We start from the raw sequence: 20,910 nt of genomic DNA, 5'->3' as shown, positions 1-20,910 counted from the left end.
CTGCAGAACATCTTTTTTCCTTTAAGGCAGTCCTTATTTAAAAAAAACAATACAAAGAGTGACACGACAGTGTGATATTCAGTGCTTTTTTTCTCTATTTACAAAATGTCGTTCAGTCAAACCTATTATCAGCTGTTACGAAGGGTGTATATTTCATCTTTTCATTTATAGTACTATAGTACTTGCATGTAACATGACAGTTTTGGGGAAAAATCTTGTTCAGTAATATGATATAAAAATTATCTTCTATATTTTAATTTATATGTAATTTTACGAGTTTCAATAGTTTTTAGCTTTCACGAAGAGCATTTTTACACTGACAAAAATAATATAAAGTCATTAAATTTACTTCCATACAATCACTACCTCAAAAGTAGTTTTACTAGGTATTGGGTAGATTTACTAGATAATGTTAGTAATCCTAAGAATTCATAAGTAACTTTCACTAGGTATCTAAGTTTTTAGACCATCACTCAACATTTCACTACCTTAGCTAGTACACAGAGTGATTACTAATCACGACGAATGCTTTACTAGGCACACTAGTTAAATCAACTAGGTAATTCTCTCAGTGTACTCAGTGAATTCTTTATGCCTTTCAACACATGTTCAATGTATATTTGATGTATATTTTTGAACATATTACATATCTTACGCAACTAAACATACTTTGCCAAAAAATTTCATATTAAATACATGTAACTGTCTTTATCGCTGACCTTTTTCTTAGAAATCATATTATGTCGACAAAATAGATTAAGAATGATTGGCAGTTTTTGTCATGTCTTTATTGATTAATATTCAAATCAATCATCAATACAATCAATAGTCAAAATCAATCATCAATACAATCAATAGTCAAATCAATCATCAATACAATGAATACAATAATGTACACAAGGTATCTCTACAATGATGTACATAAAGTATCAATTCAATGATGTACACAAAGTGTATATTGAATAATTAATACACAATGGGTACAATGATATTCAATCAATGATGTACGCAAAGTGTATACATGTATTTACACTATGGGTACAATGATATTCAATGATATGCAATGACATGCAATGTTATGCAATAATATGAAATGATATTCAATGATATACAATGACATTCAATGATAAATGAATTGCAATGAGCAGGTAGCAATGTATTACAAAGACAATGGTCTACGTCGACTTTATCAATAGTATATGACGTAGAATCAATAGCAATGGCACAATGACGGAAGCTCAATTATTGGCCACTAACCCTGGAAGATAACAGGATCAGCAGCGAGCTTCTAGCAAAATTCGATTCAGCATTCAAAAACAGCCTGTAAGAAGACCATATACTTTGCATTTCAATGAGACGTAAAAAAGCCATGACGCTAGCGGGTTCTTTTGGTAGCCAAGGGAACGGATGTTATGGATCCCATCACTGGTAGCCAATGGACCATCGCTGGTAGCCAAGGGAACGGAAGAAATGGATTCTTCTGCTTGTGGTCAAGGGAATGGATGTAATGGATTCTTCTGCTGGTGGCCAAAGGAATGGATGTAATGGATTCTTCTGCTGGTAGCCAAGAGAATGGATGTTGACTGAAAAAGGAAATCAAAGACAGCAGCAACATTTTGTTGACACAAACGAAAACTTCATCAAAATCTTGTAAATTGGGAGAGGTGGGTGGGATGCTGAGCTTCAATGGATGACGGAAGATGGAAAGGAAGAGCGAATGCACATGCCTAATGGATGTGGCTAAATGAAGTCAGTGCATTTGAGTGAGAGTTATCTTCCCTGAACTTTTTATCTCTATTTGTCTCCATAACGGGACTTAACTCATATTGAGTTAAGTCGGATTAAGAAAGGCTTGAAACAAAATTTTTCCCTTTTAGGGTTTTTTTATACACAAAATATTATACATTTATTGCATGATAGTGAGGGAAATATGAAGCCCTCGGGGAATATAAATTTACTTGGCTGAATAAGTCTTCATGTTTCCCGAACATTTATGCAATGAATTTTTTATTATACCGAAACAAGCAGAATCTTTGAAATAAACATAAACTTTCAAATTCGGCACCGCTCTCAAATTCACTTTAATTTTTTACGTAAAGTTACTGTAGGCTAACCCTTTTGTCATCACATTATTATCAATTTTGTGACGTAAACCAGGCTATTGTGACGTCTACTACATGCACTCTCGGGAGTTTTCTTTAAGCGATCGATAATTATTGCGGGAAAATGCACTAAGTACCCGAAGAGATGGAATATGATGAAAAGCATGCCGACTGCCGTGAAATATGAAGTTTTACGGCCTGATCACGTGAAAACCTAGAACCAATCAGATAACGTGTTGTGTAGAATATTTATAATGAGGTATAATAATATTGTTTATTACTCCATAAATTCTTTTTAATTTATAATTTTTAAAAAAATATGTTTAACACACCATTAATTATATTGTGCAATAACAAATTATAAACGCAATGCACATCTCATTTGTTAATTTATTAGCACAATTTACTAGCAGTCTTTAATTATTGTAGATATATATTTATAACATTTACTGTTATCAGTTGCTTTACCACTTTTTTCATGCCTCTGACTCGCTTTTCTTTTGAACATCAGGTTCGATACCATCTGACATCCTAGAACTTTCAATCAAGAGTGAGATCAGATATAAAAAGATTTTTTTGTGCAAATTTTGCTGTTTAATCAGTAACCACAACTTATTTCTTTTATTTCACTCAAGAATTGAAATATTAATCAAAATAGAATGACGTGCTTTAAAATTATTAAACGCTTGCTTGTTGTCAGTTTTATTTAAAAATGTATGTAATTTATATCTTCAAAACGGAACCACCACTGGGTTCTCGTTTTCGCTATTTCGAGGCTGTTAACCGAAAATGAAAGCACACTTTAAATCAAGTGTGAAATCTGAATATAGTTTCCGGACATCACATTATACCTAGTGTATTACTAGAGTACAAAATATGACCTTTGGTGTAAGCATTTTGAAGTTTATTTGCTTATTAAATATTTATAAGTGTAGATGTTTGACTTTACGTGAATTTTGTTGTGCAATAACAAATAAATTTGCTATATATGTTTTAAAATGTAAAATATTCCACCAGCTCCCCTTAGAACCTCACCATCATTTCCCATGACAACCAATTGAATTTTACAAATCGGTAGAAAACATGTATCTATAATATATACATATGCAATATACTAGTAATGCATTTCTGTATTGAAAACACCCCTTTTATGCGCAATGAGCATGCGCTTATATAATTATTCAGATGTTTCGTATAAGATGGACATGCCTCAATTCTATTTTCACAAATGATTTACACGGTAAATTGTATGATCGCAATGCTTACTTCGGGAGACATCTGATGAAAGAAAGCTTCCTGGTTGTAGAAACTATCCAATATGTTGAAATTGTTTGTATGTTTTCAAGTATACGTTGTATGGCTATTCATACCATTTATCAAAGGTAGGATTTATTCAATTTACTTTACTAATGATGTACAAAACTGGTTAAGGCAAATTAAAAATTAAATGAGACTTCCCAATATTTAAGTTATTTTTACGAAGGCGTTAACTGTTCAAAACCATGCTATACAAGTACACAATTTCTTCATGCCTGTCGCGAATTTGAGGATCTACAAAACTAGACAAAACAAAAATTTAGTTTTATAATTATTATAATTGCTAGAATTGGAACGCGTATGTAAGAGTAAGGTCAGGAAAATCATTTTTCCCCTTGATATTTAGAATAAAAAATTACTGTTGTCAAGAGATATTTATAAAATGTTTCTTTCTGTTTTTGCAAAATAGAATGTACCATTAGGGTAAATCAAATTTTACAACCAAAATAAGAAATAATTTAGCTAAATGAAAAAGGCGATCTCGAACGATCTATAATTAAAACAAATCTTTGGACAGAACGTAAACACGGACCCCTTGAAATTCCATAAATAGGGTCAGGTACGTGCTAACTTATAGGAGTCAATATAAGCATCGCTGTAGACCTGTTACACCCGCTGTAAGCCATATATGCATAGATAGGGTAAACGGAACATTTCGTTGCGAATTCGGTATATAAAAAAAAAACAAGGATCTAACAATAGGCATGAAACAGGTCACCTAAAATATGTTTAATTCTGCTTCAATACCTATTGACTACCAGAGTTTCATCCTTTTGAGAAATATAAATAAAGTAATTTCTATATACTTTATCTATATTACAATTTTTCATTTATTGTGAAGTGCTAGTTATCATAGAAAAAAGTATACAGATACAATAAGTTATAGACGCAAAGCATTTTAACCTTTTGCTCAGAACCCCTAAAACATTAAACTTTTTAATGATTTTTTGCTCTTGAAATTATGTTTTTGATTGTAAGCTTTCTCAAAGCTAATAAGATTGTAGTATTTTATAAAATGAAATTTACGTTCTATATTTGGAACTTTTTCAATGTCTCTTCAGAAATTTCTTGTTCGTTTTATATATATTCAACAATTCTGTAAAGTTGTACAGTATACTATAGAGAAATAAAGATCCATATACACGTAATCTACAAGCAAAAACGTAAACATAAACAAAAAACCTTACACATGAGAACAAAATCACGTACATCACATCGGTATTGAAATATATGTGCAGTTTTTGTTCTTTTCCTTTTATATTTTCATTTCCTTACGTAACTAGTGCAATATACGCTTCCTCTTTCTAAAACTTGCACTTAAGATTCACCCGAGACGGAGGGCGAAAGACATTTCTTTTAGTGTCATTCTCATCATTCTCATCATTCACCATCTAAGTTTTGTTCGAAATTTGACAAGTTGATAAATTCTGTTCTAGAGCAAGTTAAGATAATACTTCAACGTAAATTTACGAGGGCTGTTCAGTGAATAATGTCCTCGGTTCTCGGATATAAAAAAAACAAAAGACGCTTTTCAATGATTTAGTCTTAATGATTTAACTTAAATATTCTCTTTTAAATCATTTTTAATCAAAACACATGCCCTTAAAATTTTTAACCAATTTCTGATTGTTTTATAACTCATTTTAAGTATGCCCCCTTCGTATTCGTATACTGTAATATGGCAAATCCTATGATTTCCTGGATTTGTGTCTTCTTTCTGAAAGGTGTTTTTTTTCAGTTTGGAAAATGAATCAAGTAAAAGGCTGACAGAACAGGCGAATTTTTGGTGTAACAAAACATTAAGTTTCTGTTTATACATAAAACACATTTACTCTACAGGGAATGTGGGTTTGGACGCTGTCATGAAGAAATTTAATATAGTGGATTCCTGATTCTGGTTCCTTCCTCTCATAAACCTTTCAATTTTTTTTTTTTTTGCAAAAAGTTTGCTTTCTGGCCTCCTCCAGAAATTAAACTGCCTCACCGAATAAGAATTTGAACAAAAAGACCACTATTATTTATGAAAATGATAGATAATCTGTCTTTGTCCTCTTGCAATTCTTTGCACATTTTATACCTTTGCTGCTTTTTGTCAAATGCATCTTGTAAATTTGTTTTGAGGGTTTAAAGCAGTGGATTCACGTTTCCTTATGTGTTTGAATTTAAGACAAAGCTAGGTGGATAACTACAATTTCTAATTTTTAAAAAAAAAAAATAATTGTTTAGGTATTCTTACACGTTGTTGTTTTCACTCATTTTTGAAAACATAGGGTGATCATTGAATACTGAGCTTTTTACTGTAAAGTGTTTTTTAAATAGGGTGAACTACCCCGAAACTGATGTTTATCAAATGTGCTATGTGTCTGAAAGTCATCATAATTGATAATTTGTTGAATTTTGTCAAATAGAACATTTGTTATTGTACGTCCTTGTAGCCGAGGACGGTACCATTTTTGATGCCCATTATATCATAATTGTTCATTGAAATCCACCTGCCCAGGTGTCTATAAAACAGACATTGGTTGCTTTAAATTTCACAAATCGCAGTGAATCTTTTTCTGAGATTCTCAACAAAATTTACAGCAGCTTTAATGAAGCGTCTAATTTCACTCAAATTTACTTATTCTTCACCATTTATTTTTAATGCAGTGTCTCGAACAGCCATTGTCTTCCAGCTTCTCACAATGAAAATATGAGATGAAAAGTGGCCAAATAAATTGATATGAATTCATTAAAGATTCAATCATGCGAGAAAGTCTAGCTTAATATCATATGATTTCTATGTTGTATGTCACAGAGTTCAGTACATTATTTATTGAACAGCCCTCGCATAAAGTGCAAACATAATTCTAGAATTACTTTAAAGAACTTTATAATAGAATATAGTTTTGATGAACATAAGTGAAGAACAATGAATATTAAAAGGTAATTGAAATCAACACATTTATATTAGGTCATCTTTAATGTTTGCTAGCCCTCTTTTGACTAAGGGGGGAATTATTGGATTGGTAGGTTGGTGTAAATATTTTTCTCTGACAAAATTTCAACATATTTGTTGACGGAATAAGAGGAATTAAAAAAAAAAATATACAGACCTATAAAAACATCAGAATGGGATCAGATGCCACTGCTGAGTAAATATCACATGTCGACCGATCAAACCTACCACATGTGCTTCTTGACATGATTTGAAAATTGGCAAAAAAATCCTGTATCAATTCAAGCTGTAAATAATGGCTGACTATGAGAACAAGTATTAAAACGGCTATGAGCATTTGACTTATTGAGAGATTTTATTGCGACAAGGTCATAGTATCGACAATGTTTACTATATACGATAGTAAGATACATAAGATAACCATGGTTCGTGTATTTTTGCTTCTCTGTAAAAGCTATTCTTAGAAATATAGAAACAAGTTGACTAATAAAAGAATAAACTTTGTGTCCATCAGTTTATATCATCAAAAGACTACGTTCATGTTTTTATGAAAAGCTAAAACATCAATAATTCGCAGTTCCAGACTGAAGGTTTTTTTTTTTTTAATAATAACTTTTCGGATAAATTCTGCTTCACATGAATACAAACAAAGGTTTTCTACTTAGAACAATATCCTGGGATATAAAGAACAAATTGAAAGATTTTTTCTTTAGCAACAAAATTTTTCTGATTATAAAAAATATTTATAAGATTTAAGATGAAAGCACCGAAGTACTAGTAATATTTTTATTATCTCAAACTTCAGTGCTAATAATTGACCCTCTCATTTCATTTAATCAGTCGTATGTAACAATGCCTGAAAGAATATGTTACAATTCTCTGTCATCCTTGGACTTTTAGAGTGGCGGGGCGTTCTTGGCGCTACATAATTAGCGTCTGTCAAATGGCGAATAGATTCTCATTAGTTACGAAATTAATAACAACAGGAAATTCAAATTGTTGTTGACAACAATGAGACGACTTCAACCCCACCTCTTTGCCGTACGAGACGCTGTTATTGGATATTAACTTCACTTGTTGATATTCACCCGAATCTATCCTATGTTCATGTACAGTGTATATTTCAACTGTGAATGAAATATGTGTAAATTTCAGACGCTAATTATGTGACGTCGAGAATACCACGCCTTACTGAATGTTTAAGGATAACAGAGCATTGTACGAATAAATTGCTTAAATGGATTTGATGAGATGCAGATAAACAGCCAGTTTATTAAACTGTCAATTAAAATGCCCGTTTGTCATGTAGCGTATATATGGTACAGAAATTATTTCCCGTTTTTTAATTTTTAAATTAGGGGAGTGCGTGTCAAAAGGAGACATTGTTTTTCTACTAGACGAGTCCGGCAGTATTGGATCTTTGAACTTCGAAAGGATCAAGTCATTTGTCAGCTCCGTCGTCGGTCAATTCAAAGTTGGAAGTAACGCCAATCAATTCAGCGTAGTTAATTTTGCGTCCTCTTCTAGAGAGATATTTCCACTCAACAGATATCACACAGTAACGGATATTCAATCAGCAATATCTTCCATTCCATTCAAAAATGGGGGAACAAGCATAGGACGTGCCCTTGATTATGCCCGGCTGTACTCCTTTAGTTCCGCCAGAGGAGCAAGAAATGATTCAGCAAAAGTTGCTGTTCTAATCACCGATGGACAAAGCTCCATTTCCAAACAGCCCGACAAACTTAAAGCCATGGGGGTTACGATATTTTGTGTCGGGGTAGGAACTGGAATAAATTCAATTGTTCTGAGATCTGTTGCCACACATAACGACTACACGTATCTGACAACGTTTGATTTGTTGCCTTTGTTAACGAACGAATTGTCCAACGAAACCTGTGGAGAAGGTGAGAAACATTTCCGCTTCTATATAACAATTTTTCTTAGCTGAAAATTGGTTTAACTTTTATGATGACTTGAGTACTAGTAATTCAATCTTTAAGAACATGAATTTCAAAAAGGTATGTTTATGAAAGATGAACTAGAGAACTAAAATTATAATAACTAGAATTAAAAATTAAATCTATATATATATATATATATATATATATATATATATATATATATATATATATATATATATATATATATATATATATATATATATTTCATTACAACATGTATTGGTAACAATCCTCGGTTAAAACTAATGTCCAAATAACTGTATCTCACTTCTATTCTCAATGACCGTGTAGTGTAGGACAGCGCCGCGAGAATTCCATCGGCATCGAAAGCAAGTTTTTTGACTTGCCTAGATAGCCGAGCGGTATAGCGCGCTGTTACTGCACTGCTAGGAGACAGATTCCGAAGGTCGAGAGTTCAACCCCGGGCTGGGGCGGAAGTGGGTATCCATGTAAAAGTGAATTTCTTTGTGCTTTCTATATTAATATTTCTTCACTTAGGGCAGTTATATTAGTTTAAGAGTTGTTGTAAAATGTGCTTTATAAATAATAATCAATTTCATTACAACATGTATTGGTAACAATCCTCGGTTAAAACTAATGTCCAAATAACTGTATCTCACTTCTATTCTCAATGACCGTGTAGTGTAGGACAGCGCCGCGAGAATTCCATCGGCATCGAAAGCAAGTTTTTTTGACTTGCCTAGATAGCCGAGCGGTCTAGCGCGCTGTTCCAGCACTGCTAGGAGACAGATTCCGAAGGTCGAGAGTTCAACCCCGGGCTGGGGCGGAAGTGGGTATCCATGTAAAAGTGAATTTCTTTGTGCTTTCTATATATATATATATATATATATATATATATATATATATATATATATATATATATGACTCCAAAGTGCGATGGGACTCCAAAGTCCGATGGTTACGCCAAAGTCCGATGGTCTGCGTAAAACCCCGATGGTTTGATACGCCAAAGTCCAATGGCACAGAACACAATTAACGTCTATGACGTCATAGTACTACCGCGTAAGAATTCGATGCCACGACATGCCAATAAATAAAGACAAAATATCATAAATACAAAGACTAACCCTCGTCTTTTGGATGTAGGTGCGAAACTAAGACTTATCAGTCGAATAATGAGTATCAGCTCTAACTTAACTATCATAGGTGGGTGCAGGACTAATCTAAATCAGCCCAATAGTGTGCGAGGACTAACCCTAAAATCTCTCGGGTGGGTTCGAAGAAGCACCTTACTGTTCAATGACTAGACCTTATCACTCCAATGGTGTACGAGGACTAACCCTAATACCTCTTGTGGGTGAAAACAAAAAGCAATATCCGTAAAAACGAATGTGAGACGAATACTGAATCAATTAATTTTGAATGCAGAATAACGTCATGACGTCGGACTATTGTGACGTCATAAACGTTAATTGTTCCTCCCCAACATCCGACTTTGGCGTGTCAGACCATCGCACTTTAGCGTCGCGCGTCTCATAGGAAACGAGCCATCGGACTTTGGCGTGACCATCGGACATTGGCGTCCGTAAAGACAACGAGCCATCGGGGTTTGGCGCAGACCATCGGGGTTTGGCGAGACCATCTGACTTTGGCGTCACCATCGGACTTTGGAGTCTTACATATATATATATATATATATATATATATATATATATATATATATTGTATTATGCCAATTTTCTTGTAGACATAAACGATTGCCTAGGTGAACCTTGTCTTAATGGGTGGGACATGCGAGGATCAGTTCGGGAAGTATCTTTGTCACTGTCTGAACGGAAATACAGACCCTAACTGCTATGTTCTGGGTAAGATCAAAGTAGGGTTACAAACGTTTTACAACTAAAACCTGTTCTAAAACCGTTAATATTGACGGTACCCCTATCAAACTGATGATCTCCAGAGAAGAAGAGAAGGAGAATCAAGGCTGTGACAGATGCATGAAGGAGACATTGTGGATAATGAAAAAAATATTCATTTTGGGGATGAGGGATGGGGGTTATCGTCATATGAGTTTCGATAACAAAATCAAATGGGATTTTGGTTATATTTCATTCGTTTTGTTACTTTTTATTCACTTTGAGTTTTTCAAAGAAGAAAAGCACATGTATATGCCAAATGAGTTTTTTCAATGTAGGATTTGCGCACATCTTTATTTATATAGGTTTACCGAATGTAACAATAGGATCCAGTCTAGCAGTATATATTGGATCATCTGCAATACTGCATTGTTACGTTACAAGCACGACAAATATATCTTCTGTTACATGGCATTACCAGAAAAAAGGCGTCACAACCACTATCAACACTGGCATTGCAACTAAATATAGCGGCAGCACTGTGTGGACACCGTCTCTTACCGTTAAAAACGTTCAGATTGAAGATATAGGAAACTATAGATGTTTGGCTGAAACCTCAGCAGGCATAGGCCAAAGTGCAAAAATGATCTTTCTAGATTTAAAGCGAGGTATGTATCATGAATTTACAGTGAGATACATTTGTCTTTTTGTAAGTAAACAATGTTCATTGTCTCATATATATCAGATAATAATATGCATGTTTAACAAGATAGAACGCGGGAACGGAATTTTTTTTGTCACATTGCATACAGTAAAAAATGTATAATATTAATTCAGTGCAATCTTAAAGTGTAACTTAAAGATACAAATTTGTATTTCTATAAAATGATTAAGATATTTATCTAAGGTTTCCCCGTGATTTACCTGCAAAGAACAAAGTACGCTGTCAACGCTAGCGAGAGCGTGTCCCTGTCTTGCAATTTTTCCTCCAGTTACCCTCCCGTTGTTGAAGTTAATTGGTACAAAGATGGAGTACCAATCAATCCAATCCCTAATGGAAAATACTCAGGCGGAACAATATATTCTCCAAACCTCAACATAACCAATTTCCAGGAAGAAGACCAGGGTTACTACCACTATTCTGTGTCTAACCAATATGGAACCAGGAATAGCTCGAACATTGCCGTGTACTTATTTGGAGGTACGCATAAGCCATAATAGATGTCATATACTTAGATTAATATTTTTCCTTCATAATTTTCCTGAAATATAATACTACATGTAGTACTTTTAAAATTAATATGACAAGATTTTTCTTAAATTGCTAATTTTCCGATTAAGCAGCTAAAGTACAAATTTACCACATGATGATTTTATATTTTTAAGTTTTTAGCAATTAATAAAACATAATGTAGGCATAAAAAAAATGTATGATTTGAATTGGATTGATTCCCGCTATACCATTTTTTTCATTTGAAGATGTACCAGCAGTACTAGTGGAATCAAATATCACTTCCGACTTTAGGGACACTGTTATAATCCTTTGTAAAGTATTTGGTTCCGGTGTCAGTAGAGTTTACTGGACATTGCAACTCCAGGGCCAAAAAAGTGAAACAGAAATAGTTCTATCCTCCTCAAAATATTATGGTTCAACTATCTATGACCCATCTTTGGCAATTTTCAAGTTTAGCTCATCAGACATTGGTAACTACAGATGTTATGCAAACAGTAGTAACGGTGTTGGATACAGTAGACCAGTCAATGTCAAAATACGTGATGGTAAGTTATGTTATACAGAGAGTATAAAATAAGGGAAATTATAGAAACAGTTCAATTCGGGACATGAAAATTTTGACTAAAAGTTGCTTTTTCTTTTTACCCAAACTTCGTTACATTGGTATAGTTGTTTGAACTACTGCAATTTTTAATCGCACAATATATTAATTATATTAATTCAAATGAAAATAAATTTTATTCTTTTTCAAACAAATAAGTACATTATTGTAAATTGTAAATTCTTAAGATTAAGAGCTTTCCAAGAAATTTTTAAGAGCAAAAAGGGGAATATTTGGTATTTTAAATGTACACATTCATGCATGTCTGACAATACCTGTATTTATTACATGTATATATGGACAAATGATCAAAAAGATGTTCAACAATTTTCTTTTATCAAACAAATTCACAAAATTAATTATGGTACATATATATTTTGTAATATTGAATTACGTCAATTAAATGTTTAACAGATTATTTATGCTTTAAGGGCGTTACGTTGTTCTGAACACAGCAAGGTACACTGTCAACAAGAGTGAAGACGTCACACTTTCCGTATTTGTTTATGCCAATCCGAAGCTTTTAAGTTTGTCGTGGCAGAGAAGTTCTTATTCCTACTACTACTACTACTACTACTTTAATGACTTGAATACAACACCAAATGACAAATATGATGGTGGAACACTAGACTTTCCGTCTCTCGTCATTCGTAACGTCAGCACGGAGGATAAAGGATATTACCGTCTAAACGTGTCCAACGCTGACGGCACATCTATAAGTTCGAGCATTTACATAAATGTTATTGTCCGTAAGTTAAACCTTCAAGGTTATTTTTGTTTATTTCTGTGAAATTTTGAAATAAAAAAAAATCTTTGAAATATGTAATCTTAAAGTGAAAATGTTTTTATATAGGCTTACCTACTATATTAACGGGTCGGAGATACTTTTACAACATCTATACGGAAACTAATCTCACATTTGAGGTTAACATCACATCCGAGTTACCCATGGTTTCTGTGAGTTGGGAGAAACGGAGCGCCTCCTACCCATACACATATACCTTGATTGATGTAACGGATAGCAGATTTTCTGGCGGAACGATGAATGTCCCTTCACTGACGATAAACAGTGTCCGTGGGGTAGATGCTGGATATTTTAGGTTTAACGCAACAAATGAAGATGGAACGAGAAGCAGGACGTTTTATTTACAAATTAATCTCCGTAAGTTTACTGTCCATTCTTATTATTTTTATTCCTTCTCTGTAAACTTTATATATTTCACTCAGAAAAAAAATACAAAAGTGAATGTAACAGAGTATAGATTTCTGTTTTTGCTATAACGTTGTTTGTTTTAAAAACGTTATTTTTCTAAAGGTTGTCAATTCCTATTAGAACGAGGAAACATCCTGTACTCAACGAATTCTGTACTCGATTAATACTGGAGTGAGGAAATTCTCCATTATCTCTGAAGACACATACATGTATTTCTGATTTTGAACTCGTTATTTTTTTCTCAGGTTTGCCTTCAATCTCTTTAGGAAAGAGAAGCGTTTACGTATATTCTGGTGAAAATGTGACTTTTGAAGTCAATGTCACATCATTGTCCACTTTAATATCGGTAAGATGGGAAAAGCGAAATTTCTCCTATCCGGACAATTACTACCAACTAAATACGAGCAGTAACAAAAGATTCGATGGTGGCAAAATAGGATCCCCTAATTTATTTATCAAAAAAGCTTTAGTTCAAGACAAGGGATATTACAGGATTGCAGTAGAAAACAGTGACGGTGTTAGATATAGCTCTCGTATTTATTTATCTGTCAGACCCAGTAAGTATGCATCTCTAGACCTATCTTTCTTTCATATGAAGTATTGAACTCGTTTGTGTGGTTCTTTACTTTTTAAACCAAAGACTTTCTTGTTTTGATTTCAAGGTTTGATTTTGACTGTATATCTTTTTGTAAAAATGATCTTTTTAGATTTAAAGCGAGGTAATTATAATAGATTCCCATGTACACATACATTCATGTTAGTCTTTTTGTAAGTGAACAATATTCATTGTCTCATATATATATATATATATATATATATATATATATATATATATATATATATATATATATATATATACACATACACACAGACACACACACACACACACAATGTATATCAGACAATAATAAGCATGTTTAACAAATTAGAGCGCAGGAACAGAATTTTTTTTATCTTATTGCATTTAATAAAGAATTAAGAAATCCAATGCAATCTTACAGCGTAACTTAGAGAAACAAATTTATATTTCAATGTAATTATTAAGGGATTTATCTAAGGTTTCCCTGTGATTTACCTGCAAAGAACAAAGTACGCTGTCAACGCTAGCGAGAGCGTGTCCCTGTCTTGCAAATTTTCCTCCAGTTACCCTCCCGTTGTTGAGGTTAATTGGTACATAGATGGCGTACCAATCAATCCAATACCTAATGGAAAATACTCAGGCGGAACAATATATTCTCCAAACCTCAACATAACCAATTTCCAGGAAGAAGACCAGGGTTACTACCACTGTTCTGTGTCTAACCAATATGGAACCAGGAATAGCTCGAACATTGCCGTGTACTTATTTGGAGGTACGCATAAGCCATTACGTCTTGAAATATTTTACATATATAATACGCGTACTTTGAAAATTAATATGACAAGAGTTTTCTTAAATTGCTAATTTTCTGATTTAGCAGCTTTGATACAAATTTTCCATATGATGATTATATATTTTTAAGTTTTTACAATTTGAAAAACATGATGTAGGCATATAAGAAAAAAATGTATAATTTGAATTTGATTGATTCTCGCTATGTCAATTTTTATTTGAAGATGTACCAGCAGTACTAGCGGGATCAAATATCACTACTGGCTTTAGGTACACTGTTTCAATCCTTTGCAAAGTATTTGGCTCCGGTATCAGTAGAGTTTTCTGGACCTTGCAACTTAAGGGCCAGAAAAATGAAACAGAAATATATGTGTCCTCCTCTAAATATTATGGTTCCACTATATATTACCCATCTTTGAGAATTTACAAGTTTAGCTCATCAGACGTTGGCAAATACAGATGTAATGCAAACAGTTCAAACGGTGTTGGTTACAGTAGACCAGTCAATGTCAAAATACGTGATGGTAAGTTCTATGTTATACTATCTCTCTCTCTCGTTCATGGAGTAGGCCAAATACATACATGTAGTTTTAGAAGATAATGGAAAATATTGAAACAGTTCAATTCGGGCCATAAAATTTTAACTTAAAGTTATGCTTATTACTTTAACCCAGACTTCGTTACCAGGGTATTTATTACATGTATATAAATACAAATGTTTAAAAGAGGTTCCACAATTTTCTTTAATAGATAACTAAGGAATATTTTGTAATAATTAATGGCGTCAATCAAATTATAATAGATTTCTTTTGCTTTAAGGGTGTTACGTTGCCCTGAACTCAACAAGATACATTGTAAACAAGAGTGAAGACGTCACACTTTCCGTATTTGTTTATGCCAATCCGAAGCTTTTAAGTTTGTCGTGGCAGAGAAGTTCTTATTCCTACTACTACTACTACTACTACTTTAATGACTTGAATACATCAAATGCCAAATACGATGGTGGGACACTAGACTCTCCGTCTCTTATCATTCGTAACGTCAGCACGGAGGATAAAGGATATTACCGTCTAAACGTGTCCAACGCTGACGGCACAACTATAAGTTCGAACATTTACGTATATGTTATTCTCCGTAAGTTAAACCTTCAAGGTTATTTTTGTTTATTTCTGTGAAATTTTGAAATAAAAAATCTTTTAAATATGTAATCTTAAAGCGAAACTGTTTTTATAGGCTTACCTACTATATTAACGGGGCAGAGAAACTTTTACAACATCTATTCGGAAACTAATCTCACATTTGAGGTTATCGTCACATCCGAGTTACCCATGGTTTCTGTAAGTTGGGAGAAACGCAGCGCCTCCTACCCATACACATATACCTTGATTGATGTAACGGATAGCAGATTCTCTGGGGGATTGATCAATGACCCCTCACTGACTTTTAACAGTGTCCGTAGGGTAGATGCTGGATATTTTAGGTTCAACGCAACAAATGAAGATGGAACAAGAAGCAGGACGTTTTATTTACGTATTAATCTCCGTAGGTTTACAGTCCATTGTTATTATTTTTATTCCTTCTCCGTAAACTTATATTTCATTCGAATAAAACTATGACACAGAGTATAGTTTTTTCCTATTATAATGTTGTTGGTTTTGGAAACGTTATTTTTCGGAACGTTTGTCCTCAAAAGTTTTCAATTCCTATTAGGACGAGGAAAAACCCTGTACTCTATGAATTCTGTAGGATTAATATTGGAATTTAGAAATTCTCCTATATCTCTGAAGAGAATACATGTATTTATGATTTTGAATCCATTATTTTTTAGGTTTGCCTTCAATCTCTTTAGGAGCGAGAAGCGTTTACGTTTATTCTGGTGAAAATGTGACCTTTGAAGTCAATATCAAATCATTGTCCACCTTATTATCGGTAAGATGGGAAAAGCGAAATTTCTCCTATCCGTACAGTTACTACCAACTAAATACGACCAGTGACAAAAGATTCGATGGTGGCACAATAGGATCCCCTAATTTATTTATCAAAAAAGCTTTAGTTCGAGACAAGGGATATTACAGGATTGCAGTAGAAAACAGCGACGGTGTTAGATATAGCTCTCGCATTTATTTATTTGTCAGACCCAGTAAGTATGCATCTCTATACCTATCTTTCTTTCATATGAAGTATTGAACTCTTTTATGCACTTCTTTACTTTTTAAACCAAAGACTTTCTTGTTTTGATTTCAAAGTTTGATTTTGACGGTATATCTTTTTGTATATATGTTTAGTGAAGTTAAAAATTTTTGAAACATTGAAAACTTTAATATCTACGCAAGTGAATGACACAGAGTATAGTTTTTTTTTTGCTATTATAATATTGTTAGTTTTAGAAACTTTTTTTTTCTTAACGTTTGTCCTCAAAAGTTTTCAGTTCCTATTATGACGAGGAAATAGCCTGTACTCGATGAATTCTGTAGGATTTATATTGGAATTTAGAAATTCTCCTATATCTCTGAAGAGATTGATTGATTGATTGTTTACTGTTTAACGTCCCTCTCCAGAATATTTCACTGATATGGAGACGCACCATTGCCGGTGAAGGGCTGCAAATTTAGGCCTATGCTCGGCACTCACGGCCTTTGAGCAGGGAGGAATCTTTATCGTGCCACACCTGCTGTGACACGGGGCTTCGGTTTATACGGTCTCATCCGAATGACCGCCCCATTTAGTCGCCTTTTACGACAAGCAAGGGGGTACTGAGGACCTATTCTAACCCGGATCCCCACGGGGATCTCTGAAGAGAATACGTGTATTTATGATTTTCAATCCGTTATTTTTTAGGTTTGCCTTCAATCTCTTTAGGAGCGAGAAGCGTTTACGTTTATTCTGGTGAAAATGTGACCTTTGAAGTCAATATCAAATCATTGTCCACCTTATTATCGGTAAGATGGGAAAAGCGAAATTTCTCCTATCCGTACAATTACTACCAACTAAATACGACCAGTGACAATAGATTTGATGGTGGCAAAATAGGATCCCCTAATTTATTTATCAAAAAAGCTTTAGTTCAAGACAAGGGATATTACAGGATTGCAGTAGAAAACATCGACGGTGTTAGATATAGCTCTCGTATTTATTTATCTGTCAGACCCAGTAAGTATGCATCTCTATACCTATCTTTCTTTTATTTCATGAAATGAACTCATTTGTGCTGTTCTTTACTTTTTGAACCAAAGACTGTCTTGTTCCTATTTCAAAGTTTGATTTTGACTATATATCTTCTTACATATATATATTAAGCAAAGTTTTAAAAAATTTCAAATACAGCATGTTTTCACTTGAACAACTTTATAAATTTAGTTTTAATTAATTTAAAATCCTACTCAAAATCTTGATATTTTTTGTGAAGAGGGGTACAGAATATTTGTCTTAATACACATATATATTAATAAGGAATGTATTGGATAATTAATTGCCAAAATAAAGATGCAAAAAATCTTGATAAATGAAAAGTAGATTGTAAAGTAAGGAATATAAATCCGTGTCATGAATTTCCGTGATTGACGGAAAATGTTAATTTTAATTCAGGTCCGCCATCCATTACCACAAAGTCAATTTATAGGGTCTATGCCGATGAAAACATCACTCTTCAAACAAATGTCTCATCCTTCCTCCCAGTCACTAGTGTTACCTGGGAAAAAAGAAACACCAGCACATACCTTTACGAAGTTCTCAACATACTCTCCGATAATCGTTATACTGGTGGAGATATTCTTTCACCATCACTAACAATTATACATGTGAATCTGATGGATGAAACTTATTATCGTGTTAGAGCTACGAACGACGATGGAACAACAATGAAAATTGTTTATGTTGATATCAACATACGTAGTAATTATATTTTCATGATACATTTGTACTAATTTAAGAACCACAGAATTAAATTCAGACGACACGTTCCTCAAATATATATTAACATTTATCAAAATTTGTGAATGAAATAGTGCAACTTTAAGAAGTTTTCTCACCAAAAATATACAATTCATTTTCAGGCATTTTTGCAAGTTAGAAAAGCATATTACTGGAAATCATTTGAAATTTTTGTTTTTAAATTTTAATGCATTACTAGAAAAAGTTGAAAAATAAAAAGATAATGAAAATTTTGAAAGATGTTGGATATATTACAAAGAAATGCAAAAAAAAACAGGCAGGAACGTGTCCCCATACCTTGAAAATTTAAGATGAAAATTAAAGTAATGTATCAATTATACTTCCCATATTATAATGATGGATATACTTATAATTAAAAGTGATTCGAACAGATCTGGAAGAAAACTCAAATGTTGAAAGTTGATAATATAGTTATATTAGTTAATTTTTATTAAATATATGTTAAGCACGTTCAAATGAAATTAAAATTATCTGATGCAGGCCATCCAATTATCGCAGAAGGTACGACATCATTAGAAACATGGATGTGGGCTAATATTACACTTGATATATACGTTACGTCAAGGCTACCAATACTGGAGGTGTTATGGGAACATAGAATGAACCAACATCCGAAAACCTACATGTATGTGCCACTCAATATTACATCGGGTTCGAGGTACTCTGGAGGAACAATATCCTCTCCATCTCTGACAATATACAACGTCACAAGTGCTGACAACGGGTTCTATAGATGTGCAGTGAGCAATCGCGATGGAACAACAAAGAGCTCCTCCTTTCAAATAGCTATTGAAACCAGTAAGCTTATTAATGATTGAATAATGTTGTCTCAGACTATCTATTTATTTCTACACCAATCAAAAAAACTTCTGTTTAAGGTTTTATCTGCTTGTACATACAAAATACCCAGCACAACTAAAAAAACACCAGGATGGCAACGTGTTTGGGGGGGGGGGACTTAAACAAATAGCTCTGGGTTTGGTCGGCAAAATTTCGCGACTAATTCAGTGTCCGGAGTGTTTGTTCTATTTATTCAAGTTTAAAAATCCAATCTGCTTGACAATACGGGCCGTGCATGGCCCTTTTTCCACCTTGTCAGGCCATCCTGGACTCCATTCCACTAAACCGAAAGTGAACCACGCAGTGTATAGTTGACGTCTTCAAAAGCATGTTCATATAAAATGAAATAAATAATTGTTCAACGAAATTTGATTCAGTTATTTTAAATACATTTAAGAGAACTTCAAAAAAGTTATCAATTCTTTTTCTATATACCTATATTTCTCGTACGCGAATAAAAGTTGGTTTACTGTAAACACTCAATTACAAACTTATGCCAAAATATATGTATCATTTTCCATTGAAAATGTTTTTACAGATCTTCCTGTGATATCAGTTGGAAAAACATCACTCACAGTCAAAACGAGGTCTTGCACTGTACTGAACATTAGTTACAATTCTGGACCGGAAGTGAGTTCAATAAGCTGGGAGAAAAGAAACACTACCAACGCCGATACATTTGTTTCAGTAAATATATCTGAAAATGATCGATACGAAGGCGGTACTTTCGATAAACCCTATTTAGAGATTGCTAATGCAATGCTAGAAGACAGTGGTTATTATAGATGTAATGTGGTCAACACCAATGGAAAGTCAACATCTCCTTTATTTCACGTCAATGTCCAAAAACGTAACTATTGGCTAATCTGGTTAAATATATAAATCAGACAATATTTGGTATTATTTTCCATATTAAGTGTTTAATACAATCTCTTTGTTGTAATTATGATAATTAAAGGAATAACCGGTAATTTTTCCTATGAACAACTATTTGATAAATTTCCAACTTACAAATATACCTTGATAAGTTCAATTATAAGCGGTTTTGTTACCTTTAGAATGACTTGACAAATCAAATGTAAAAAAAAAAGTAAAGTACTAGATGTTCAGTATACAGTATATTTTGTTTTGTTTTTTTAATTAACCCATTTTCTTATATTTTTTCCTATACATGTTCTTTATTTTAAACATGATGAAAATTTAATTTCCAGAACTTGCTGCTATAAATGTATCTTTCACCTCATACACAGTAAGTCACGGTGACAATGTTACCCTGTCTGTGACTCTGTTTGACACAGAGACAAACTCCGCGATAGTGTGGGAGAAACAAGGTTCATATGACAAGTCGTTCGAGGTATTCGATATATCGTCTTCTGAGAAATACGATGGCGGTTCTCTGTCATCTCCCTCTCTATCTATGTTCAACGTGAACAAAGACGACTCTGGACATTATCGATGTAAGGTCACTAACATAGATGGGACTACTACAAGTGCATCAATAAAGATCAGCGTGGGACAAAAAAATTTGTTAAAAGGCGAGTATTAAAAAATTTTTTCGAAA

General features: G+C 33.4%; 1 protein-coding gene across 1 annotated transcript; it reads left to right on the top strand.

The window, feature by feature from the left end:
• The first annotated feature begins 1,407 nt into the window (after positions 1-1,407).
• LOC134235476 (hemicentin-1-like) lies at positions 1,408-20,895 on the top strand. Its single transcript, XM_062717605.1, is given in 21 exon segments — positions 1,408-1,504; positions 7,716-8,264; positions 10,030-10,064; positions 10,066-10,147; positions 10,540-10,806; positions 11,046-11,339; positions 11,837-11,917; positions 12,405-12,722; positions 12,827-13,135; positions 13,432-13,743; positions 13,894-13,905; positions 14,245-14,538; positions 14,783-15,082; positions 15,378-15,692; positions 15,792-16,100; positions 16,387-16,698; positions 17,397-17,708; positions 18,144-18,449; positions 18,990-19,307; positions 19,888-20,199; positions 20,561-20,895. Coding segments are annotated over 21 exon segments (5,469 nt in total).
• The last annotated feature ends 15 nt before the right edge of the window (positions 20,896-20,910 follow it).

Source organism: Saccostrea cucullata, unplaced genomic scaffold, assembly GCF_032062105.1.
Source record: "Saccostrea cucullata isolate Sc308-1 unplaced genomic scaffold, CSIRO_AGI_Scuc_v1 ctg662, whole genome shotgun sequence".
In the NCBI taxonomy this organism is placed as follows: domain Eukaryota; kingdom Metazoa; phylum Mollusca; class Bivalvia; order Ostreida; family Ostreidae; genus Saccostrea; species Saccostrea cuccullata.
Note: the sequence above shows the minus strand (reverse complement) of the source record. Positions and strands in the feature narration are given on the sequence as shown.